The 27,799-nt window shown below is 39.6% G+C and overlaps 1 protein-coding gene across 1 annotated transcript in view; it reads right to left on the bottom strand.

Moving 5' to 3' along the window:
• The window catches only part of LOC131678422 (chaoptin-like), a 190,879-nt gene that overhangs the window by 73,716 nt on the left and 89,364 nt on the right, over positions 1–27,799 (bottom strand). The window contains exon 3 of the mRNA XM_058958573.1: positions 12,133–15,334. Within this exon, the coding sequence (XP_058814556.1) occupies positions 12,133–15,334 (3,202 nt within the window). The remainder of the gene's footprint in view (positions 1–12,132; positions 15,335–27,799) is intronic.

The raw sequence follows: 27,799 nt of genomic DNA, 5'->3' as shown, positions 1-27,799 counted from the left end.
AGTCTTCCAGTCTTCCAGTCTTCCAGTCTTCCAGTCTTCCAGTCTTCCAGTCTTCCAGTCTTCCAGTCTTCCAGTCTTCCAGTCTTCCAGTCTTCCAGTCTTCCAGTCTTCCAGTCTTCCAGTCTTCCAGTCTTCCAGTCTTCCAGTCTTCCAGTCTTCCAGTCTTCCAGTCTTCCAGTCTTCCAGTCTTCCAGTCTTCCAGTCTTCCAGTCTTCCAGTCTTCCAGTCTTCCAGTCTTCCAGTCTTCCAGTCTTCCAGTCTTCCAGTCTTCCAGTCTTCCAGTCTTCCAGTCTTCCAGTCTTCCAGTCTTCCAGTCTTCCAGTCTTCCAGTCTTCCAGTCTTCCAGTCTTCCAGTCTTCCAGTCTTCCAGTCTTCCAGTCTTCCAGTCTTCCAGTCTTCCAGTCTTCCAGTCTTCCAGTCTTCCAGTCTTCCAGTCTTCCAGTCTTCCAGTCTTCCAGTCTTCCAGTCTTCCAGTCTTCCAGTCTTCCAGTCTTCCAGTCTTCCAGTCTTCCAGTCTTCCAGTCTTCCAGTCTTCCAGTCTTCCAGTCTTCCAGTCTTCCAGTCTTCCAGTCTTCCAGTCTTCCAGTCTTCCAGTCTTCCAGTCTTCCAGTCTTGCAGTCTTGCAGTCTTCCAGTCTTGCAGTCTTGCAGGCTTGCAGTCTTGCAGTCTTGCAGGCTTGCAGTCTTGCAGTCTTGCAGTCTTGCAGTCTTCCAGTCTTCCAGTCTTCCAGTCTTCCAGTCTTCCAGTCTTCCAGTCTTCCAGTCTTCCAGTCTTCCAGTCTTCCAGTCTTCCAGTCTTCCAGTCTTCCAGTCTTTCAGTCTTCCAGTCTTCCAGTCTTCCAGTCTTCCAGTCTTCCAGTCTTCCAGTCTTCCAGTCTTCCAGTCTTCCAGTCTTCCAGTCTTCCAGTCTTCCAGTCTTCCAGTCTTCCAGTCTTCCAGTCTTCCAGTCTTCCAGTCTTCCAGTCTTCCAGTCTTCCAGTCTTCCAGTCTTCCAGTCTTCCAGTCTTCCAGTCTTCCAGTCTTCCAGTCTTCCAGTCTTCCAGTCTTCCAGTCTTCCAGTCTTCCAGTCTTCCAGTCTTCCAGTCTTCCAGTCTTCCAGTCTTCCAGTCTTCCAGTCTTCCAGTCTTCCAGTCTTCCAGTCTTCCAGTCTTCCAGTCTTCCAGTCTTCCAGTCTTCCAGTCTTCCAGTCTTCCAGTCTTCCAGTCTTCCAGTCTTCCAGTCTTCCAGTCTTCCAGTCTTCCAGTCTTCCAGTCTTCCAGTCTTCCAGTCTTCCAGTCTTCCAGTCTTCCAGTCTTCCAGTCTTCCAGTCTTCCAGTCTTCCAGTCTTCCAGTCTTCCAGTCTTCCAGTCTTCCAGTCTTCCAGTCTTCCAGTCTTCCAGTCTTCCAGTCTTCCAGTCTTCCAGTCTTCCAGTCTTCCAGTCTTCCAGTCTTCCAGTCTTGCAGTCTTGCAGTCTTCCAGTCTTGCAGTCTTGCAGGCTTGCAGTCTTGCAGTCTTGCAGGCTTGCAGTCTTGCAGTCTTGCAGTCTTGCAGTCTTCCAGTCTTCCAGTCTTCCAGTCTTCCAGTCTTCCAGTCTTCCAGTCTTCCAGTCTTCCAGTCTTCCAGTCTTCCAGTCTTCCAGTCTTCCAGTCTTCCAGTCTTCCAGTCTTCCAGTCTTCCAGTCTTCCAGTCTTCCAGTCTTCCAGTCTTCCAGTCTTCCAGTCTTGCAGTCTTCCAGTCTTGCAGTCTTGCAGGCTTGCAGTCTTGCAGTCTTGCAGGCTTGCAGTCTTGCAGTCTTCCAGTCTTGCAGTCTTCCAGTCTTCCAGTCTTCCAGTCTTCCAGTTTTCCAATCTTCCAGTCTTCATTCAAGTTTGTTGTGAGCATATACAAAATTCATTACTGATCCTTTTTGCATGTATCAGGCAACTAGCAGTTGGGAAATTGGATTCTGAGATGATTATGACTTTCATTGGGTTAGTATTTGATAATAGTACACTGAAAAAAATCTGTTTGGACAAGGAAAAGTTTTTTTCCTTGAAAGTGCCCAACTTTAATTTTTGGCAGTAGGCAGGGAACCTATCTTGATTTCATCCTAATCAAAAATTGGGCATTTTTGGTGAATCGACTTTCAATTTTCAAAATTGATTTTTTTTCAGTGTAGAAGTTGATGAAGAATTTTTTCAATATTTTTCAAAATTTTGACTAATTTTGCGAAAATTACTCCTGCAAAAAATTTGCAGGAACTAATTCACGAGTAGGAATGGTAAATCCATGACTATTATAATATGTATCATGAACCAGTTCATGACTGCACGAATGGTAAGTCGTGATTATTAGACATGAATAGTTTATAATTATGTGATTTGGACTCGCGTGGTCTGTTGTTAATATTATATTAGGAATCATGAACCGGTTCACAAATGCATAAAGAATATTTCATGATTTTATGAACTATTTCACAAGCACGAACTGTCAGTCGTGACTGTTGTGCTAATAATCATGAACCAGTCCACGAATACCTGAATATTTATGATTTCCTGAACTATTTCACGAGCACGAATGATAATTGACTATTACACTAGGAATCATGCAGTCAGCCGTGAACTATTCTACGAACACTGATATTGGTTCTTCACTAATATTTTAGTAATCATGAATTAGCTTACGAGAATTGAATGGATTCATGAATACAATTTCGAGTTTCGTGAAATAGTTCACTAGAAAACATCTAGTATGTTTTAGCATTTTCACTAATAAAAGCGAATTCTATACATTTCTTTTATAAGAAATGTAAAACATTATACGGGTGTTACAGATGGTCTTGTTTTGTAACGTGAAAACGCCATTGTTCCAGAATTCATGGCACTTTGTTCACGATTTTTAGAACATTTTTTCCGTGTAATATTCGTTTTATTTTGATTTTCCAAATATTGTAATTATCTACGGCTCTGCCGTGGTAATTTTTTGAATCATGCCAAAAAAATTCGCATGTGAAACCAGAGATACAAAAATGTCGTCTATTTTGTATGTTTCAGCTTGAAAGTACGGTTTTCATGAGACACCACGGAATAAATTAAAATGGTAATAATTATTTTATAAAAATAGAATTATCCAGGATAGTTGCTACGCGTCTAACCATAACAATAGGCCAGTGCACTGGAAAATTTCTACAAAGCAAATTCGATCTAAAACATTTATTAGTATTTTTGTTCATACCGATTGTCATATGAAACTTAATCATTTCATCATCATCACACGTCATCACTACTTTTCTGTCTAACAATTGATCCATTAATCCCTCTGAAAAAGTGCACTCCATGGTCACTTCATAATCAGCATCCGATCGAACAACCTAGTCACTGTAATTAATATTTTTTCCTATTCAGATATAAATCAATGTAGGTATACTACATCGAGATTGCAGGAAAAATGAGCTCGGTTCTGTTCGGTGTGCTTTTAGTGGTTGAGGGCTTTGGGCAAGTTGCTCCGTTTCTGTTCCCGGCCGGCTGACGGACATGACTAGTTATTTCAACATTTTTTTCTCCACTTGCAAACCAGAAGAGGAGCAATCTCTCGCTTCTCGCTGGTCCCGGTTGATACGGTGGACCCGACTGACTGTTTGCGCAATGAGTGGGTGTGGGATCGGTTCATTTTCAGCCCTGGTGCATCCGACGGTTCCGGATACCCACATTTTCCGGACTGTAATTAATGTGCTCATACATAAAAGATGACATGCGGGGGTCTATGATCTATTTGGCGAGTCTCTAACAAAAACAACGGTTGATGCGGAAAGTTTCGGCTACGGCGGGCGGCCAGCCAGTGACTACCCATGCCACTGAGGCCACCGAAGGCAGCATAATGAAACAATGTGTTCCTTCTCGATCTGGTCTGGTTGCGTCAAAAATCCCATTTTTCACTCACAGGCAAGGTCTGGCAAGGTTCTGACGAAAAAAAAAATGAGTAACGAGTTGGAACGGATTCAAGAGAATCGTCTGGCGAAGGATACGATAAACTTCTTTAGATTAAAGAAAATTACAGCAGAATGTAGGTTAATTGAGTTTTTCCGATGGAGATGTCTCCGAGCGGCTGGGCTCTTTTCGCGGCTCCGCTACACATCCCGTAAGGTTTACTATTCTTGTGCGCTTCGTTATTTTTTCGGAGAGTAAAAAATGAATATAGGAACAAAACGTGTCCCGAAAGTTATGTACAGTTAATAAACTTTGATTAAATTAGTGCTCGTTCGCTTCGTGTGCCGGGTTCATGTTTGTGCGGCGCCAGAGAAGAACACTGCAAATGGATACCGGGAAACGATTAAGCAAATGTATAATGGAGGTTGAGGTAGATGTGCGCTTGACAGATAATTTTATTTTGTTGAAATAATACCCGAAACATGAAAATTATATTACACAGCGACTCTTCGCAGTACTCTTAGATTTATGGTGAAGCTTTCATTCATTGAAAAAGAAATCCGTTTTTCCTAAAATCCCAGAATACGAAGTAAAACAGTATTAACAACATTTTTCTATGACAATAAACAGATCCACATATAATCACACTTTAACCATTCTCCTGCTTATATCGAATGTATGAGGAATCAATTTCAGTGTTACTTAAGTTTCTTTTCTCTTTTGTCTCCATTAAAAACTTTTTACGTACCCATATTCTATCAATTCAATTTTCCCAACACCATACCAAAAACAATTTGTCGTTTCACTGCATTACGCTACCAGTACCAGCCACCATCCAGCACGGTCCCATCACGATCAGAAACTGCCGTCGTAGAAATAGCAGTGAAGACAATTTCTGGTCTTCACACCAACGCCAAAGTCCGCTGCGGAAACCGACAGAGAAACTTTTCGCCGACGTGTGAGCAGAAGTTTAAATTTATGCTACAATAAAACAACAATACAGCACAAATCAAAAGGATACGCGATATGGAAATTGGTAGCGGTGATGGTTATGGTGATGGTTATGGTGGAAGTGGGAAGCGGGGGAAAGTTTAGCCCCACCTGCTGTTTATGCTGCTAATTGAAAAATTATAATGAAAAACTTTCTCGGGTTTTGTTGTCTGTTTTTTCTCCGCTTTGAATGCGGTACTTTCAGATTTACACCCCAGGAGACACACCAACGTTTCTGGAACAAAAGGCCACCGCGACAGGAAGGTGGTTTGGGGGGAAACTGTCTCTGGTTCGGGTGTTGTTTGCTCAGTTGTACACAACCATGAAAAGAGAACATTAATTTCTGCCAATCGAAAGGAAAACTTTTGCAAAATTGTCTTACGCCTGTTGGCAATTGTCCCGGGACTGCAAGTTGCCTCTTGCTTGACATTCAAAGCTGGGGTGTGCCCATTGGTTTTATTTCAACGGCTAAGTAAAGTAAAATTACAACTCTAGCATAATATTTGACAGCAAACGTAACTGTAAATGTCAGCCTCTTGTTGTTTACTTTCTTTTTCGAACGTTGATTCTATTTTACAAAACTTGGCTGTGGTCCACTTGAAGGTTGATAATAGTCTAACTAATACTTTTCTTCGGACAAAACCAGCCTGCGGTATGCGCCGAGTTGAAGTATATCAGCCAAGAATCGATCCACCGGGTTCCTGCTCCCATGTCGTAATAGGTAATTTGTATCTTCGCGCCGAGAACTGATTGGCTGGCGGGACTAAAATATACCAGTCGCGAACGAAGTATCATGGGTCCCATCATTGCTGTGTCTCTGACACATTGGATGTTTGGCGGAAATGGGTTTCCACTCATAATTGGCAATGATACAAAAGCCCATCACTTAAGCTCAGATATCGATTTGAGACACAGTGAATTGATGGAATACTTAAGCGGCTCAAATCTGTACATCCCCAATAGTTTCACCCAAAATTTGCCCGATCTGACAGGAAAGATGTGTTAGATGTAACTCTCTGCCGTGACAGTATTACGCATGAGTTGGCAAACCGGCGAGTTCAAACCGTCATTATTCGATCACAAATCCATCATATTTGACCATTTAAATGTCGGCCTGATTAACGTTACATAACGTAGTCCAAAATTTTCGCACTGAGATTATCCGAACAGCACATCATGAGGGTGGTCGGCTTCGAATTATGCGTACTTCCGGTGGAATGGTGGAATCTTAAAATAGCTGAACTAACAATGCTATGTATATACTCATCCGACAAAGCTCAAGTACTTAACAGTACATTTTATCGTAGAATTATGACAACCGAATCGATCAAATGAGTGCTTGAAAGTTTCATCCGTACAAAGGGTGTTACAATCAAAAATTGATTAACCTCAACCTGACGCATTTGTTTTTCATCTTAGAGTACAAAAACCTGCCCACCCGTCATTTTGAAGATGTGTGTGTAGCACCTTGCCTACAAAATTTGGCTTGCGCATCGTAATAATCCGAAGTAATCGCACACTAAGTTGGCGAAATTGTTCAGTATGGCCAAATCAACTGTCACGATTGGAATGCAAATGTTCAGAAAACGTTTGTCAATTAGCCGGAAAGCGTAGAGCGAAGGAAAATCGTCAGCCGGAGGCCGCAAAAACGACAAAAACAGTGGCCAACTGTTTCTAACGAAAACTAACCTCTCCTTCTGAGATGTCGCAAGCAAGCTGTGCGTGTCATCTACAGTCGTGCATCGAGCTAAAAAGCGATCCGAACTGTTGACTTACAAGAAGGGTGGCGCTCCAAATCGTGACGATAAGCAAATCAAGTCGGCCAGAGAATGATCGCGCTATACCTGAAGTGTGACTGTGTGGTACAGGATGACAGAACCGATGTCAAAGCATACATTGAAAAACTTCCTGAACAGGAACATTATTCGTCAACTGAAAGAGGGAAGGTGGAAAAGATTTTCAAACACAAAGCTGTCGAAGTTCACAAAAAATACTTCGTGTGGCAGGCCATCTGTACATGGGGCGACATTTAAATCGCAATTGAGACCATAAACCATATATGTGTAGGAGTGCCTGAACTAACGTATGTTGTCTTCCCTCAAGTAACACAATTGTTCCGTTCTGTTTTTGGTCGGGTTTGGTATTTTGTCATTACGGAAAAGGTTACGGATGTAATGATATGTCGTGAACCGCGTTCAGATGGTAGCCATGAACATGAATCCTTACAAAACGCTTTGTCTCCATCCAATAGAAAAATATTGACCAATCATCAAGTGAAGACTCAAGAAAACGATAAATACAGGTATTCGCGACTTGCATTTCAAGACAAAGTGGCGGTTTGCTGCGAGTAAAGTGACCAAGGAGGTTGTGCCAAACTTGATGGAAGAAGGAAAAAGAAAGTCCCGGCAATTCTCATTGGCTCAAAAGACAAGACAATTGTTGGGCTTGAGCTTGAGCTTGTGCGACCACCCCTGGCTGCTACTCCGTTATCGATCTGGACTAGCTGACCTTGCACAGGGAATCAGTAGATAATTATGCTTGGGAGTAGCGAAACATCTTTCAATGTGTAACTCCTTGTAATTTCTACGCTCGGCCAGGCTCGAGCGGAGGAAAGGTAAGGAATGTTAGTCCAATACTTGCTTCTACTAGAGGCCGTATATACTGCTGCGCACTCCACAAGTATCAGGGGAGAAGGATATTTGTTAGTAAATACAGAAGTTCGATTCTACTTCTTCATAGCCAAAGACCAGAGAGGTAACTCCACCATCTGGACTAGATATCGATCCATCGACTCATGGACCGGAGACCAACGGCTGTAGTTCCCTTCCGAAGAAACACGTTACCACAGATTTTTAACACCTCAGAAAAATCTCAACGATCTTGGCTAGGATTGAACCCAGGCCCACATGGCATGGGTGGCGGTCACGCTTACCACTCAACCACCGACACCGCCTAGATTTTTTAATAAAATATTTGACCGACTCACATACATTCTTGTTTGACCAATTTTTATCGTAGTACCTTAAAAATCTCCAGAAAATTTTATTTCCTTCGAAATATTTATCTTGCATTTCTTAGATAAAAATGATTGACACGTATTTTTTATTTTGGCTGAATACGATATTTTTTCAAGTTATGAGTTTTCGAACTTTTAAAGTATAAAAATTGAACATTTTTCAATCACTAATAAGTCGGAAACTATTCAATGTAAGGAGAAAAATATTAAATAAAAAAGTAGTATTTTCACATAAGTTTACCGATAAAAATTTCTGTGGCGTGTGTCGCCTCGTGTGCGTACAGCTTTAAGGGATCATCCATAAATGACGTAGCATTATATGTGGGACGGGGGAGTTTTGCATTGTGTGATGATGTGTGACGACAGGGGGGTAGGGGTCATGTCATGCTACGTAGTTTTTTTAAAGGGGAATAACTAACATCGTTTTTTATTTTTTCTTTTTTTACGCTGACAATGAGGGGGGGGGGGATCACCGTCAAGCTACGTTATTACCAGGGGGTATTTAGAGGTTTGTAACGAAATGCTACGATGGAGGAGGGGGTGTTAAAAATCACTCAAAAATGCTACGTCATTTATGGATCGTCCCTAATCGAAATATCTCGTAAAGCAATTTGAAATACATTCAAACATCTTTACGCAATCATCTCAATATAATTATAATTAATTCGGAAGAAATTTTTTTTATCCAACTTTTAAAAAAATTACTTGCAGATTAAATAACTTAAATAACAAAAACAGGTTTCTGAAAAAATATCTCCCCAGAGGCTCGGGACTACGGCCCAATACACAAACCCATATGTTAATCCTGGGCTATGATGACGTCTACGGAAGAACACATGATCGCATTGGCTCAAATATCAAATTTTCCACTCGTTTTGCCTTTCAAAAGAAATGCTATGCAATCACTCCAAAAATCGATTTTCAACGTAGACCCAGAGGGTCACTTCAGTTCGTCGAGATCGCGAAACGCGGTACCCCATGTAGAGTCGCGTTAACCCTCGCATGTGAAGGCACTGCTTGCAAAGGTAACTATGGTATCATGCGGAGGCGACTACTCCCGACGGGCATAGATAGCGGCTTGGAGTTGGGACCCAAAAAGCATGGAAGAAGACAAAAACAACAAAATTAAATCAAATACAGAAAGTGTGGTGAACCCGTTATCCAAAGGTGGGCAACCGAGATCGCCGATTCAGCAAACCGACCAGTTGCAACAGCAAATACAATCGCATCAGCAGCGAGATCAGTCCAAGGAGACCGTTTCGAGCACGAGCGGCGACAAACCAATAGGGCGCCAAGGAAAGCTTACAGGTGCTCGCTCCAAAATCAAGCATCACCCAAGAAGCCTGTGTTGCCTAAAGCAACGAAACTAAGGCAAAAAATCGAAGAGCTCTACGAATTCGTGAAAAGTAAGGGCAACATGCACGGACAGATCGGGGATCTAGTGATTGGCGTAAAATCCGCCGTAGCAGCAGCCGAATGCGAACAGATGCCGTGACTGGAGAGAGCTGAAAACGCTGAAAAGACACGGAAGATCACGGAGGTAGCGACAGCAGAAGCCTATGAGATGCCGAAGGGTGACCGGTATTCCCGTTTTGCGAAAAAAGTAAGGAAAACGCCAGGAGAGAAGGGGAAACCGAAGAAACCTAAGAAGGTCGGTGGAGAAAAATGAAACAGTCGACAAATGGAGAGTGGATGGCGAATCGTAGAAAGAGTAGAAGAGAGAGGGAAAAACAGAAACTATCGAAAAGAGTAGCGAGGGCATTTGATGTAACAATACCGAGGTAATTGAAGCCGAGGAACTGCTGACGTTAGGCGTATTGGTGGTACAAAAGGCTCAGCGCCCTCCGTGCTGCCTGCCTAAAAGCCAGTAGATGAGTTCAGAGATGGTTATTAGTAAGTCCACCTGCTACAAGCAGCTGTAATGCTTACCGTGTCGTGTTGGCCAACATCAAGGGTCCGACGAGGCCAGCTGAAATGTGCACTGATAAATTGAAAATTAGGGTCACGGCGAATAACGAAGGAGCAAGATGTAGCACGAGACGTCTTCTGGCGGGTGTCTCACCCTCAATGCTGAGGTATGGCATACCGGCCTGGGCTACTGCGCTGAACTCAAAGCGGAAGTTGACAAGCAGCGGAGGATTGTATGAAATGCCAAGAGACTGGTCTGAGTGGACTCGTTGGCTAAGTGGCAGCAAGAGTGGGACAACGCGGAGAAAGAAAAGCGGACCCACCAACTCATCCTAAATGTGTCGGCTTTGGTGCATAGAAAACATGCAGAGGTGAACTTCCATTTGACGCAATTTTTATCCGGGTACGAATGCTTTCGGAAGTACCTGCATCGGTTTGGAGATGCTTCGTCACCCCTTTGCCCGGAGTGTGTGAACATGCAAGACACCGGAACATGTGGTCTTCAAAAGCGCTATGTTCGAAGGGCCTGGTATGACAGTTGAAAATATGGTCGAAGAGATGTGCCACGACGAGCATACCTGGGATGCTGTCAAAAGAGTAGTTACAAGTATACTATCCGAGCTGCAGATAAAGTGGCGAAGGGACCAACAAAGTAGCGCCACCGACTAGAAACCATAAATCGGGTCTCGAGAGAATTTCCGCCCCCGGGGATCTCTCCGCCGGTGTAGGCTAGGGCCATCGCCGGGGACCAGTTGTGTAGTACGCGACGATGCGCCAGGTTCGGGTCATCGGGACGCCATCGAACCGGACGTCAGACTCCACCGGAATCACCGAATCTACCTCGACACCCTACCGGGTAGTTCGTGGTTAGGCTAGATTCGCCGTTGGGGATTAGCGCGCAGATTGCATCGAACAGCTAGCAGTCGGTCGTTAGGGCGCCAGTAAACCGGAAGCTACGCTCCACCCGGAACGGCAGGACAGAACTCAACACCCGTTGAGTAGGCTAGCTTCACCGCCGGTCGAGTAGATCGGGACGAAACGAAAAGCAAAATGACTCACGCAAACGAACATCGGTATACTTTGTTACGATTGGAAGATAGAAAGATTGAATTACTTGCAGAAATGTATTGTTTCAATCAACTTTTGAATCCAAAATGTCTCATCGTGCAAGCCATACCCATATTCTATTCGTTGCATACAAGACGTCTGCAATTCAATTTTCTTATTTATTCAGGCATTTTTCCAACAAACCACATATGTGTGTGGTTTGCGCGACGATTAATGTATCGACATATCGTAAGGTGCTCTAAACCATTAGACTGGTTTGGAACCATTGTTTGCCTATATCATCGCATCATTAACAGTGCGACGGAAAAGAAAATCATCACATTTGGAGCTGCAACCAGCCTGGATTGTTTATTGTTATGGAGAATGCAATTGTTCCGTTCCGTATCGATAGTAGAAGACATTTTGAGTACCAAATTCTACTACGGAATTAATCCCTTCTTTGACAACCAAATCTTTTTCGATGGCTAGCAAACAAGAATCTAATACTTTTTTTTAATATTTTTCATTGCCGAAAAAAATATTAAAATACCGAAAAAATAACTTCAATACTGTCTGTCGGTAGCAGGTGAAAAAACGTATTAATGAAAATACAAATTAACAGCTTAAAGCGATTCACTCTGATTGTGTATCTGACATTATACAGTGCTTTTCGAAATTTTCTTAAAGCCGACATGCTGGTAGCTACTATGATTTTATATTTTTCTAAATGTCCATGTGTAAAGGTGTGACTACCATAATGTATTGCTTGTGGTCAGCAGTGAGTCAGCAGTTCCCGATAATGCAATAATGATTACAAACCTATTTTTTCACAACAAAACGTATGGGGGTATCTTTTTTGTTGTTTGTATGGCACGAGTAATATGAAGTTATCGCTATCTTAAGTGCTGAGTCCCTAAAATCCTTGGGGTCCGTGCCCCAGCCCTGAGTGCCCACACATAAAAACGGTACTGACTCTTCCCGTTACGTGTGCACCATAACAGCAAATATGTGTCAAAATTTCACTGTCCTAATCGAGAATAAGATATATTTTACAGAATAGCATGCCTTCATTTTCAGTAGGCTGTAGCCGACTATGGAAGCGCGATATTTTCACTGAAAACTTTATCTAAAGATGAGAATAATTTATTGAAATTGAAAATAGACAGGTCAATAACGAATTTTCAATGTTTGTATTGTTGGTCGCTTGAGCATACAGGCTAAACTCATATGAAAATGATTCTACCGAAGCACACTAGCCAAAACATTAAATCGAAAAACAACACTCACCCGCATCATCTGCTTCATTTCGTCCTTCGGTATCAGGTTGACCTGTGCCGTCTCCCGTAGCCACCGCCTCAGCCAGTGGCCGAGCCACACCAGCCCGCAGTCGCACTGCAGCGGATTGTTGGAGATGTCCATCCCCCCCGTTACACTCCGGGTTCCTACCGCATCCCAGGAACTGGCATTCGGATAGAAGCTATCGGGCGCCAGCGCCACCAGCATATTATCCGACAGGTCTATGCTCAGCTTGGGAATGTACTTGAGCGCGTAGAAAATCCCCGGCGGCAGATCGTTCACCAGGGTGTTTCGTATCCGCAGCTTCAGATCGTGATTCCGGGCTAATCCGACGAAGGCCTTGTGGTGGATGGAAACCAGCCGGCGGCCGGTAATTTCCAGCAGGTTCAGCTTGGTGATGGTGTGCATCTTTGCGGTGAACATATCATCACCGATGTGTTCTTCGAAAACGTTCACGTACAGCTCCTGGAGGCCACGCAGCTTCGAGACGAGCTCGGAGAAGTTGTGCTGTGAATTGATGCGTAGTTTTTTCAGGCTGTGCAGTTTGATGAAGATGTCCGGGTTGGCGATTTTGATGTCTTCGATGTAGAGTTCTTCCAGGCGGCGCGTTAGACCAAAATCGTGGAAGGATATTTTACGGATGGGATTTCGGGAGATGTCAAGGACACGGAGGGCTTGGGGCAGGTTTCGGAGCAGGTTGGTGATGTTGTTGATTTTGTTGTTGTCGGCGTAGAATTCTCGGAGGTAGTAAAGTTCTTCGAGTGAATCGATTTCCTGAACGTGATTGTGGCTAATGTCCAGGGAGACAAGCTGGGGCAGAACCAACGATGGCACTCGATATAGACCGGTTTGTTGGAGATTTAATTCACGTAATCGAGGGACGTTCAGAAAGAGCTCTTTAAAGTTAATTGTGATGAACGGATTCCAGCTGATATCCAAAATGGTTAGATTGTGCAGATTGGCGAATGCACTTTCCGGAATGAGTTTGATTTGGTTGCTTGAAAGGTTCAGCTCCAGAAGAAACTGAGTGCTAGTGAACATGTAGGAATCAAGAAATTCCAAGAGATTATTGCTGAACTGAATGGAGCGCAGGGTGAACCCAATGTCCGCAAATGCCGTTGCTTGCCAAGCGGCGAACAAATTGTTGGACAGATCCAAATACTCGATTCGAGTGTTGAGAAAAGCATCCCGTGGCACTGCTCGGAGGCGATTATTGCCAAGCTTCAGCAGACGTAATTTTTTCAAAGGAGAAAATTGCTCAATTTGAAGCATTTCCAGTTTGTTGTTGCTCAAATCAAATTCCTGGAGGTTCACTAGCCCGGCAAAGCTGCGCCTTCGTAATGATGATATATTGTTGTTGGCAAGGTTGAGAATCTCCAGTATCTGCAAATCACCGAAGGCGTGATTTCCGAGCGCGCTGAAATTGTTCCAATTGAGATAGAGAATCCGGAGGGAGTAGGCCAATGCACGGAAGGCGGCCGGGTCGTGTAGCATATTATTGCTGGCGTCCAGTGAATAAACGTACAGCAACGAATTGACGTCGCCGTCGAAATTATCGATCGCATTGTTGCTAATGTTCAGCCTCATGGGGGTGGTGGCATTCGAGACGTGCTTGAACAGTTTCAGTGAAAACGAGCCCAGCTCGTTGTGCATCAGGTCCACGCTGAGCAGTGCCGGTAGGAAGCTGAACGCACATTCGCTCACATTCTGAATGCCATTGAAGGACAGGTCCACGTACGTCAGGTATGGCAGGTCGTAAAAACTGTTTTTCTCGATGGTTTTTATTTTATTCGAGGACAAATTTATGATTTGAATCAGCTCCAAATTATCGAACGTGTTGGTGTGCAACGTTTCGATCAGGTTGAATGATAAATCAATCTCGACGAGATTTTTGTGTATGTCCGCCCGGAACACCGTACGTGGCAGGGAAGTAATACGATTGAATGCGAAATTCACGTACGTTAGCTGGCCGAGTTGTGAAAGGGCCTCATCAGGAATTAGTTTCAAATTGTTATTATCGAGTCCAAGCCACATCAACTCCGTTAGCACGCTCAGCGCATCCATCGGATATTCTTCACGGTAAATTCCGAACGATAGTTCAAGAATCTTCAACGTGCTGGAAATGTTATCGAACACATTCGGATGCACGTAGTGAATATCATTAAAGCTTAAACTGATCTCTTTAATAGTATCCAATCCGTTGAAAGCCCCATAATTAAGGCTGGTAATTTTATTGTTCCTCAGCAACAATGTTTGCAGGTTGGCACCCCATCCGACGAAATCATTTTCCTCGATTTCAGCAATTTTATTATAGCCCATGTTAAGGTACGAAAGTTCGGTGCAATTAGCCAGTCCATCCACCGGAATTGAAGTGAAATTATTGCCACTCAGCGATAAAACTTTCAACGTTCCTGGCAGTCGACCCACCGCCGTCAGTTCATTCGATGTTAAATACAAATACCGCAGCTTATTTAAGGTACCAATCGCACTAGGCACCACTAGCAACCGATTGCGTTCCAGATCCAAATACTCCAAGCTGTTTTCCAACGTTGAAAACGCTTCGTCATCCACCTGTTCGATGAAATTAAACGCCAGTACCATATGTATAACGCCTAAATCACGGAAAGCTTCCGCCGGAATCGACCGGATGTAGTTCTTATCGAAGTTGATCGCCTTAACCCGAACTGTTCCATTAAACAACCCGGACGGGAGTTCATCTATTAAGTTGACACTGAGATCCAACTTCTCGAACTTAATCTTCACCGCTCCGAGCTCCAGTCCGTTTAATTTTACGATTAAATTATCTTTCAAAGATAAAATCCTCAAATCGTGTAAATGCTCCAGTACCGCAGCCGGAAATTGACCCAAAATATTCTTCGACAGATCGATCGTGACCAGTGACTTCGGGAAGGTGTTCGGGCTGATGTGAGCGATCCTGTTCGAGCTAATGTCCAACCAGACTAGTTTTTTCAGCTTGGCAAACGGTTTCGTCAGCTGCTGCGGCTGCGATGGTTGATGCTGTTTGGCGCTAATAATCGACGAAGAGGCCTGGAAGGTGGGAACTGTGTGGTTGGGTCGTTTGTCTTCGTGCGTGAAAAATGACACCTCGGTGATGGAGTTCCCGGAGATGTGCAAACTCCGCAACGAATCTGCCAGGCCGCCCCAGTTTCCGTCCAGATGGTGGATGTTGTTCCTGCAATGAGGTATAGAGAGTAGACCATGCATCAGAATTGTCCAAATGATGTGAAATTTGGTATTTGAATTTTTTTGGACGGTTGTCAAAATATAAAGGCTTTGATAAACAAAAAAAATTATAATCCCCTCTCAACCACCTAGGCATTCAAAATGGAGTGAATAATCAATTTCTACCATCTACTAACTACCACCTTGTAAATGACACTAATTTTGTCTAAGATTTTCTTCCGGTTACAGAAGCCGACATTTGATTTAATTTCAAAATGACGTCAATCAACAGTATCCGTTATCTACTGACCAATGATAATGATGATTTTTGGAGATTTAAGGAAACTAGAAGCCGCTATCTTGGAAATCAAAATTATCAATTTCCATTATTTATTCAAAAGACACTGCAGTACCTAATTTTGGTCCTATTTGGCAATGGATAATATCATATTTTTACTTGGTTTTTTAAAAATAATCAAGGCTGTGAACAATAACAAGCTAACACACTGTGACACATTATACGTAGAAAACATAACAGTTGGAAAAACCTATTCCTTTTATAGATACCACGGTGTCTCTGGTAGAACAATATTTAGACTAAAAAAATCAGTATTGCTGAAATATTTACTAATTGAATACTTAGATACTCTTCTTTCATCTGAGACTAAATTTGAAATGTTCTATCGGGGGGTCTAGAACAATAATTTTTTTTAACATTTTGATAAATATTTTTGAAAATTGCGTTTCAATGAAAAGCTCTCAGAAGATACATCACTTTCAGTATCAGAAGGAGGGGCTTGTTACGTTAATGAATAGCTCCGAAGACACCAATGTCCGACATTTAGCCAACTTCGGGATGATTTAAATTTAAAATTTGAATAATATTTTTACTCAGGGCATTTTTTTGTCTCTGGCAAAGAGTAATTTTTCAAAAAGGGCGTAAATGTTTCTACGTGTATGAGTTTCAAATTTTTTTTGTTCGATTACTGTATTTTATACAGCAAAACTATCTGAGAACAAGTTACAGGGAATTAATACTTCTGTCCGAAAAAATATACACTGAAAAAATGTTGCGTCGTTTTTCAAAAAAACAAAAATTTATGATAAAAATTTAAATTGCGAAAAAACCCATTTTTTTAATTTTTTTGTATTTTGTTACCAAAAACCTAAAGAGAAAAGAAACATTCTGAATGTGATTGCATGATGGAGAAAAAATCGGTAAAAAAGTATTTCTAGCAATAACTTCGTACATGTTTTTAAATTTCATACTAATTGACATACAAAATTGCAATTTTATTACAGAATATAATTCTAAGCACCATTTAAAATAAAATGCATTTAACAAAAATATTCCTAAATGCGATAGTTTTCGAGATATTTGAAATTTTGCTACTTCAAAAACAATTAATTCGTGTAATATGCTCTTTTTAAAAGTTATTCGCATTACCCCATCAAAAAATGTCAAAATTTTAATGTTTATCATTTTAAAGACGTAAAAACAACCTTTTTAGTGTATTTGGATCATGGAGAAGCTTTCAATAAAAAGTTTTCCTAACAACAACTTTTGACATTTTTTATAATTCTTACTATTTGCAGTCAAAAATACAATTTTCTTTTTGAATATGATTCTGAACGCCATTTTAAATCGAAATGCTCTTAACAAAATTTTTCTAAAATGTAGTAGTTCTCGAGATATTTTAACTTTTGTTTTAACAACACAATTATTTTGTTTTATTACGACCTTTTCATAAGTTAGTCGTGTTTCTCCATCAACAATAATAGGTTTTTCAAAAGGTCCGTAAACTTTCGTGTAACTTTCTCTTTGATATCAGGGCGATATTGTAAACCATTTGAAAGTTACATGAAAGCAACCAAAATATATTTCAACCATAGGGTCTGTTGATTAAACTATATAGCTGAATCATATGTTGGTTGTTTTCATGTAACTTTAAAATGTTTCATAATATCGCCTTGATGTCAAAGAGAAAGTTGCAGGAAAGTTTACGGGCCTTTTGAAAAAACTATTATTGTTGATGGAGAAACGCAACTAACTTATGAAATTACGACCTAAAACAAAATAATTGTGTTGTTAAAACAAAAGTTAAAATATCTCGAGAACTACTACATTTTAGAAAATTTTTGTTAAGAGCATTTCGATTTAAAATGGCGTTTAGAATCATATTCAAAAAGAAAATTGTATTTTTGACTGCAAATAGTAATAATTATAAAAAAATAAGTTGTTTGGAAAACTTTTTATTGAAAGCTTCTCTATGATCCAAATACACTAAAAAAGTTGCTTTTACGTCTTTAAAACGATAAACATTAAATTTCAGATATCTCGAAAACTATCGCATTTCGGAATATTTTTGTTAAATGAATTTTGATTTTAAATGGTGCTTAGAATTATATTCTGTAAGAGATGATCCATAAATGACGTAGAATTTTTTGAGTGATTTTTAACACCCCCCTCCCCCATCGTAGCATTTCGTCACAAACCTCTAAATACCCCACCCCGGTAATTACGTAGCTTGACGGTAACTCTGCCCCCCTTTTCCTCGTAAATTTTTTAAAAATTCTATTCTATTCCCCTTTTAAAAATCTACGTAGCATGACATGACCCCCCTGTCGTCACACATCATCACAAAATACATAACTCCCCCCTCCCCCATATCATGCTACGTCATTTATGGATGATCCCTAATAGAATTACAATTTTGTATGTCTATTAGTATGAAATTTAAAAACATGTACGAAGTTATTGCTAGAAATACTTTTTTACCGATTTTTTCTCCATCATGCAATCACATTCAGAATGTTTCTTTTCTCTTTAGGTTTTTGGTAACAAAATACAAAAAAATTAAAAAGATGGGTTTTTTTCGCAATTTAAAATTTTTATCATAAATTTTTGATTTTTTGAAAAATGACACAACATTTTTTTCATTGTATATTTTCTCAGACAGAAGTATTCATTCCCTGTAACTTGTGCTCAGATAGTTTTGCTGTATAAAATACAGTAATCGAACAAAAAAAATTTGAAATTCATACACGTAGAAACGTTTACGCCCTTTTGAAAAGTTGCTCTTGAGTCAAAATAATCTTATTACCTGTGGAAAATATTTAGTCTTGCATGACGGTGAAACGTGTAAAGTTTTCATTTCAGAATTTGCGGAAAATATAATTTCCTGCTAAAATGTGGACCACTGCTCCCATGTGTTTTTAAAGGGAGAGTCTGCCGATCGTACTCGTAATTTTCAAGGAAACTAAAAACTAAAACAAATCAAATTGAGCTAAAATTGTTCGAAGAAACCATAGAACAATGATAGAATTTTGAATGTAACATTAGTTGAATTTTGAATGTAACATTAGTTTGCAAATTTCAAGATACCAATACCAATGCGAAGCTGGCTGAATGGTGTCTTCGAAGCATTACATTAACGTTACAAGTCCGTTTTTCTGACTGCTCACTGATTTAACCTAAAAGGGAGATGTATGTTTTGAGCTACTCATTGAAAAATTACTTAAATATTCATCAAAATGTTGAAAAAAAAAGAAATGTTCTAGACCCCCCGGTAGAACATTTCAAAGTTATGCTCAGATGAAAGAAGAGCATCTAAGCTTTCGATTAGTGAGTATTTTGGCGATACTGATTTTTTTGTTTAAATATGTTCTACCAGAGACACCGTGATACATTCTACTTAGGTTGTCCAGCTATCGCGAGCATTTCGTTGAAATGGTTTTGGCAACACTGTATACTAAGAGCTAGATACAGAGATCAAATTAATAATGAGTGATAATCCATAATGTCATTTGTGCTTGGCACCGAATCGATAAGGCCTTTTCTTTTCCTGCTCTTCGAGATTTCTGGACAAAACATTAAGTCTCTACTCCTTTTCGAGGAATAATTTCATCTTAAGGGGCTATATATAAAGTTAAGGGGAAAAAGTGAGTTAAGTTTGTGATTTTTAAAGACTTCTATGTAGCTTCTCTTTGAAAAACCGAAAGATAATTTGTTGGTAGTAGAATGGGGTCAAACAAATATGAGGGTACAAACGGTAGGGGAGAGTGAGGATACTTCATCCTTGGGGATATTTGATTCCCTAGCCATATCTCATAATCTAAACGCATAAAGTTATCACTATATAAAAAGAAAATGAAATATTTGCTCGTTTATGATGTTTAAAAAACAAATCTGATGCATTACATTTTGGAAAAGTTGTGTAATATTTTAGAAAATATGTGTTAATCCATCTCGAAGATCTTTTCACAAATTTTTTAAACGGTTGTATGAGACCGTCGAACTAATTATTTATTAATATTTCCAAGTACGATTACTTTCTAAGGGCTTTTGTCTAGAAAAACACGTTTTTGAATAAAAAGTTTCACAACACATACAAAAAAAAATAAATTTTGTTCACCTTATACAACAGGTATCTTTGATCCCTGTAACACTGGGTATTCTTGATCCCTATCATTAGTTCTCTAAAACACTTCCGAAATGTGTAGAAATAGAAAAATATTATTTTCTTAAAATACCTAGCACTATTAGTTGATCTAAAATGCTTTACCATGAACAAATCATGGTATAAGTTATTGAAGGTTGAAAAAGCCAGTTCAACAGCACTCTTGACTGTCTACTGTGGTTAAAGTTTGTGGTGCATCTAAAAAGGTAGTCTTATTAATTAATTTGCCAGGAGAGGTGGTTAGCTGAACTTTCGTGTCTATACGTCCTAGTGTGATTTGTTTCTTTGACCCTAGTAGGCGAGGGATCAAGTTAACACACGTTTTTACAAAAATCTCGTTTTGGCATGATTTTCAAAACTGTTAATATTACTGACAGTACATAGTAATCGGATTTACACATTATTCATAACTCTTGCAATTCGAACTGACTACAAGATTTCGAATTTTGCAACTTAATTGCAATTTGCAATAATTTTTCAAGCGTACCCACTCTCCCCTATAGGGCATTATCTTTGCTGTATTAATACAGCATATCGAGATATAAAATGATATCCATGCAATTTTCTTATAGCCAGTTCGCTTTAATAAATATTTTTATTGGAAGTTTCAGAGACTCATACCCGGAATAGAATATGAATTTAGATGTTTATACTGCCCATTAGAGTGACAAGAAAAAAATGACCCCTATCGGCCCACCCATCGGAGTCGATTCCTAGTGCTACCAGGAGCACTTGCTTCAAATTTGAAGCTAATCGAACAAGTCTAGCTACCGGACCAACGTGCCTGAAGTTTGTATGGGATTTTTCGAAAATTTTCACGGAGAACACGCACTAACTCGCATTTTCGCCGCTAGGTGGCACTGTATGTATCGTATTATCACAGTAAATGAAAGTAAGAAAGATAATTGAATTCTCAACAACTTTGTCGAAGACTGCTAGTCAATCTGGCTTTGTTAAAAGAAGTTATTAAACTTTCAGCGAAGTAATGTGTGAGTCAGTTTTTCATGGGGCCTAGCAGTGCATGGTTGTGTATCAGTACTTGATTCCCATGAACATAACATTATTGTGAAATAATGGTTAGATTTAGCTCAATACTATGTTCAGAAGAATTGTAGTACATAATACGAGTTATGTTTTGGTTAGAAAATTTTAGTTCCACATGTTATCGCATAGAGGGCGCCAACACTAACTTTTCAGCTGAGAGAGATAGAAATTAGATGTCTTCCACCAAGTTGTAGAATATGAATTTTGCAATAATTCTTCCGAACATCTCGATATCCTCTATTCGGCCACAGGTGGAACTAAAATTTTCTAACCAAAACATAACTCGCACTATGTACTACAATTCTTCTGAACATGCTATTGAGCTAAACCTGACCATTATTTCACAAAAATGTTATGTTCATGGGAATCAAGTACTGATACACAACCATGCTCTGCTAGGCCCCATGAAAAACTGACTCACACATTACTTCGCTGAAAGTTTAATAACTTCTTTTAACAAAGCCGGATTGACTAGCAGTGTTCGAAAAAGATGTAGACAATTAAATTATCTTCCTTTTTTTAACTTACAGTGATAATACGATGCATACAGTGCCACCTAGCGGCGAAAATGCAAGCTAGTGGGTTTTCTCCATGTAAATTTTCGAAAAATTCCATACAAACTACAGGCACGTTGGTCCGGTAGCTAGACTTGTCCGATTTGTTTCAAATTTGGAGTAAGTACTCCTGGTGGGACTAGGAATCGACTCAGGGGTGGGCCGATTGAGTTTTCAAAAAAGCGTTATTTTTCTGGGCAGTCTACTGCCCATTCTCTAAAATTACTTCTTGAATAATAAACCGTCAAAATGAGTTTATCAGAAGATGTGCTGTTTTACGTTATAAAATTTTTCAAAGATGCTAAACATCCAAGGTTAATAATTTCGAATGCATGATATCGAAATCGCAAAAAAAAGTTTGCAGGCATTTATTGTACTTATTTTTACAATTAAAGCTCACAAAATTGAAAACAAGTCATCGTATACGAATATTTGGTACGCCATTTAATTCAGCACTCATGTGTGTACAATCTAAATCTAAAATTTGCTTTAGGATGTTAAAAATGACATCCCAAAACAAGGAGAATAAAACAATACATAAATGTAAAATTTTTGCAATTCTGTCGCAGCGCCTCTTATGTATACCCCAACTGTACTAAAACTTTAACCGCGTTTTTTCTCGAAACCACTTTTTTGAGCTCGCCGGAAATGTAACTCGATCAAATGATTTTGAATCGTTTTGAAATTTTCACAGTGTATTCGAAATTGATTTATCCAGCGGCGTAGGTAGGATTTTATGTTTTATTCATTCATTATTTTAGAATAACAATTTTGTGTCGACATTTTCGGCGTTTTTTTTTCATTTGAAATAGCGCCACCTCGTGAAAAATCAAAATATCGAAAAAATCCTTGCCATTTTCATAAGGAATCATAAAAACTGTTTTTGGCTCTACGTCAAAAATTACACCCGTTTTAACCCTCAAAAAGGCAACCGAGTCCGAGAGGCCCGGCACGTTACAATTTTTTAGTTACAAAAAAATGTGTATGCAGTATAAGCTTGGGCATGGAAATTTTGATAAGTAGCTTTGAAATCTATAACAAAAATAAAGAATTGTGAAATTTTCATCGATGGAGTGATGCGCAGCTATGTTTGAATTTTTTACATGCACAAAAAGGCAAGCTGGGCCTGGCAGGCCCGGTGTGCATGCAACATTTACTAGGAATACCACGGGTTTTATACATTAATATTTATCTGAAAAAAAAAACATTTTGATGAGTTCAGGATTAGCAGGAATTTTTTTCATGTTTTGATTGATTTTATCTTTTTACCTTTTCTTATAAGAAAAAAAACTTGAAAGTTTGAGCGAATTCTATACATTTCTTTTATAAGAAATGTAAAAATAGCATACGATAATGACGTGTGTCATATTTTTTCGGTAAATGCTTTTATGTCACCCACTCTATTTGACAATTATTTGGATACAACATAACCTAACTCTGTCGTTATTGTCTATTTTTGTTGTCTATTCTTTGTGTTATAGTTGTCGTAATTATTCAAATTGTAGGATCTAAAAGCAACAAAAAATTGAAATGGCTATAAATCGATATGCCCATGTTTTCAATCGTCTCAAAGAATCTGAAATAATGGAAGAAATTCGAGCAAATTCAACAGCAGACGATGCCGAAGCTGATATGCTAAGCGAGGAAGAAGATGCGAATGATATTGCTTCCGACAATGAATCTGATGCAGACTGGGAAGAAGAATCTAAATATGTACTCTGGTTATGCATCAGAAGAAATTAATAGCAACCCAGAAACATTTATTGGTCGTGTTCAAACGAAATGGAGCTCAGAACCAATCGTCAGTCGACGTGATCTTCCGATACCTTCGGAAAAAATTGACCTTTTTACATCCATCGCCTTATACGCTGAAATCGGGATTTGCTATGTGTTCGTATTCATCATCCTGTAATTCCGGAACCGGAAGTCGGATCAATTAGAAATTCAACAGCAACAAATGGGAATGCTGTACGTTTCATTTGAAACCAAGTTTGTAAAAATCGGTAAAGAATTCGCTGAGAAATAGGTATGACATTATCTTAGGAACTTGGTAAGTTCCCCCGGGGCATCAAGAACCGCCATAGCTGGCCAATGTGGTCGAAGTGCCTTCGGTGGGTCATTAATGATCTAGACATGCAAAGTCGAGTAATGTTGCACATATTTTAATATATATTGCATCATTTGGACATCATGGTGGTATCAGTTTCTATGGAAATTTGCTGTGTGATTGTACTCTTCAACACGTAACTCCAGAACCGAAATTGGATCAAAAAAAATCAATAGCGACCGATGGGAAGGCTGCACCTTTCATTTGAGACTAAATTTGTACAAATCGGTCCAGCCACCTCAGAGAAAAATCGGTGAGATTGTTTGCCACATACATACATCCATATATACATACATACACACATACATACAGACATTTTACGATCTCAACGAACTGAGTCGAATGTCATAAGAGATTTGGCTCTGCGGGTCTCGGTTAAAAAGTCGAAATTTCGACCGATTGCATAACCTTTCTATATGAGAACGGCAAAAAGGAGCTTGAATTTAGACGGGCCTGAGAGGCCCGGCTTGCCCTTTAATGTTAGGATTTTAGCTTGCCTTCACAAGGGTTAATCCACCTAATGGTGCAATTTCTCATTTATCCAAATTACGATTCCATGGCTGGTTATGTTTAAATGGTGGAAATGTCTATTATATATGCAGTGCGATTTACACATACGTAGCTACGAACTTAAGTTGCTATGTGTCGACGCTGAAACACTTGAACCAGCGGCGGATCCAGGAGGAGGATTCGGGGATTTGGACCCTGCCAAAAAATTTCAAATTGTTAAGAAATTTTAAATTAGTTTCTCAACTCAAAATTATTTCAAACCAAATTTTCCACTGGTCTTGCATGACCCACTTGGAAAATTTATTCTGGAGGAACTAGGAAATTTTATTCGGGTAGGGGGGTAAATGATGAGGGAAGGGCTGTTTAGGGAAGGGTAATGAGTGATGGGGGGAGGGGTATCCCTTACCTTATCCCCCTTACTACGCCCCTGTTAAAATACAGAAAACCTATGTAAGCCAAAAAATTGGCTTGGGTTAAGATGACGATGTTCAGAGTGATTGCATAACCTTTCTATAGGAGAAAAGCAAAAATGTAAATTTGTTGTTTGTCCGCACTCTTAAACCCGTAACTCCGGAACCGAAACTCAGAATTTAATGAAATTCAATTGCAGACTATGGGAACGTTGTACCTTTCATTTGAGACTAAGTTTGATGAAATCTCCGAGTAACCGATGTGTATATTTTTAATCACATACATACATACATACACACACATATACACGCACACACACAGACATTTGCCGAATTCGACGAACTGAGTCAAATGATATATGACAGACGGCCCTCCGGGCCGGGATTAACTTGGCAATGTTCAGAGTGATTGCATAACCTTTCTATAGAAAAAGGGCAAAAACGTGCATGGTGAAAAATACTGCACAGGGGCCATATTTTGGTGAAATCACCCGAAAAAATTATTTTTTGTGATTTATTACTTTTGTTATAAATCCTCTCCAACGAACTCTCGATTCATCTCTTGATTGCGTCAAGAAAAATGCCCGAAATATGCTTATTTTTTCGTGCTCTACCCCTTAATCATATTTGAATTATATCTTTGCGCAATGAACTTTGCGCATTCTCAAAAAATATATTTTCAGCAAATATTGTAACGTATGTAATTGTTCGGCGAGTAAGTTTATTTTTTACAGACAATCAACCTATTCAAATTTAGCTTTATGAACCTCTCTTCAAAAAAAGCTTTTAATAATACAGAGAGTTATTTCATTTGATAGGGATGTAATTTAACCGTTGTGTGTCCGACGCGGTACCCGGGTACCTTTTTAAGTTTCAATTAATTAAATTCCTATGTTTTATCCATAGCTGAAAATTGAAACTTTGTGACATCTTCGAACTTCACTAAGTCAAGCTTTTGGGTTAATAATATTGTTGTTATAGTAAGGGTGGGAGTGAGGAGGGGCTCCTTAATTTTTTTACTACGTAACAGGCCGACGTGGGTACCCGGGTACCCACAAAACTAAAATGACCGTAACTAAGGTAATATCCAACCGATTTCGATACTTTTGGCCGTTTTGGATTCAGTAACTCATCCACTTTTGGCCTTGGTAAAAGTGCATCGGGTTACTTCATTCGGTTCCCGGGAATCCGGGTTTCCGGAAGCAGGTTCCAGTGCTGGGGTACTATTTGCGAACTTCAATGGAATACTAGCAATATGGGTATCAAAATTCTTGGAATTGCATCAGTAGGCTGTATCTCGTGATTTTGGAACCATTTGGTGATTTGACCCCGGAACGGACATTCCGGAGCAGGTTCCCGTGGGGCCGTGAGTGGCCATTCCATTCCAATTCCATTTTTCAAATTGCCATAGGGTCCCGAAACAATAAAAAACAGACTTCCGAGACAATTTGAAGAGTTTTGATACTCATATTGCTAGTACATTATTAAAATTTACAAATCATACCCTAGTACTGGAACATTACTCCGGAAAATCCGGATCACCAAAAACCAGATCCAATATTCCAGTTCTATTGTACAGAATCAAAAAGTGGACGAGTTCCTGAATTCAAAATATCTAAAAGTGTCCAAATCGGTTAAAGGAAGCCATAGTTATGAGCATTTAAATTTGTGGGTACCCGGGTACCCTCGTTGGCCTGTTAAAGGTGTTTTTTTTGTTGGACACATAACTGTTAACAACTATGGGATCTCGACTAAGAGCTCAGTTACAAGCTACGATGACCACAATTTTTCAAAAGCCCTTAAGATACTTAAAATAGTAGTTTCTCAATGCAGTCATCAGAGTTGTGGGAAAGGGCCGATGAGAGGATGGAGTGGAGAGGGGTGGATGGTTGGTGTAACACCCAACTTCATATTATACCTTCCATTTGAGAATAAGTTAGTGAAAATTGGTTCAGTCATCACCAAAGTAGCTTTAATTTTGAAATAAGACCGGAACCCGGGACTTCCGGAATTATCCATAGTGGACAATGTATTCCAAGAATCTATGATTCGCCATCAGTTATCTAAGCCTGCGAATCGAAGTAATTCAATGTTCATATCGATAGATTTTCAACCTATGGGGTATTATGATTGTAACGGTTTATATGAGAGATTCCTATGCGACTGCAATAGCCAACCTGTATCTCCGGAACCAAAATTCAGAAATGAATGAAATTCAATAGCAGTTAATGGTAGTATTATGTATTTTATTTGAAATTAAGTTTGTAAAACTCATTTAAGAGTTCGATGGAAAATAGGTGTGACATGGAGACGTCAAGAACCGTCATAAGTGGTCAATGTGGTCAAAGCAGGGGTGGATTCAGAAAAATATGCTGGGGTGTGGATTTCGAAATGAACGTTTTACAATATATAATGTTGAACGTTTTAATATATAATGAAAACTAATTTAAAATTTATTAGCAAGATAAAAAAAATCGGGCAGAGTCCGATCATTTGTGAAAAGTCTGAAAGATCTCTGATAAATCTAGAATATTGGCATATGCTGAGGACACCACAAGCCCCGTTACTAATGAAATTTGTTTGGTTTCATGGTTTTAGTGGAGTTGTTAGACAAGAATCAGCCTCTTTAAAAAAACGCGTTTTCGAAAATTGTTATAACTTTTTTTAAACTTTCTGGTGGTATCCAACCGGAAAAGCAGATCTAAATGATTAGTTGGTTAGTTAAGCGAGAGCAAGTATGTGAAAAATAATCCGGCCATATGCTGGATTCATACCTGCAACCATTGGGACTCCGGCCCAATGCACAAACCCTTATCCCTATCCCTGGGATATGATGATATCCCAGAAAGAACACATGATTATCGCATTGGCGACAGTGATCGTACTCTGCCTCTAAAGTGAGATCACACACAACCGCAGCAACACCAGAGGCAGTGGAAATTTTTTTTTTCATATAATTTCTTTCGCTTAACTCACCATTATGATCAGTTTTCCCTATTGGAAACCACCAAAAAGTCTTAAAAAAAGTATTGGCACTTTCTTCAAAACTCAAAAGAAATGAATTATTTGTTTAATTCAAACGGCGAGTTCGCTCCCGCCATGCCTCTGTTAACTGGACACGGGACCAGAAATCCAAACAGCTCTGTTCATCAGCTCTGTCACCCACCGAAGTACAATGGGTAATGAGCTGAAATTAGGCACCAGAAGATAATAAAAACCCGGACCTGGGTATTTAGCGGGGAGATTAAATAGATCAAATGCGGTTGTATGTGTGATCTCGCTTTGCAGGCAGTGTTAAATAAGATATTGGCACTTACGTCGAAAATAAAAAAAAAATGATTTTTTTGTTATTACTTTGATAATTATTACTATTTTTCCATGTTCACCAGC

Source organism: Topomyia yanbarensis, chromosome 2, assembly GCF_030247195.1.
Source record: "Topomyia yanbarensis strain Yona2022 chromosome 2, ASM3024719v1, whole genome shotgun sequence".
In the NCBI taxonomy this organism is placed as follows: Eukaryota; Metazoa; Arthropoda; class Insecta; order Diptera; family Culicidae; genus Topomyia; species Topomyia yanbarensis.
The sequence above is the reverse complement of the archived record's forward strand: the minus strand, read 5'-3'. Positions and strand labels throughout refer to the sequence as shown.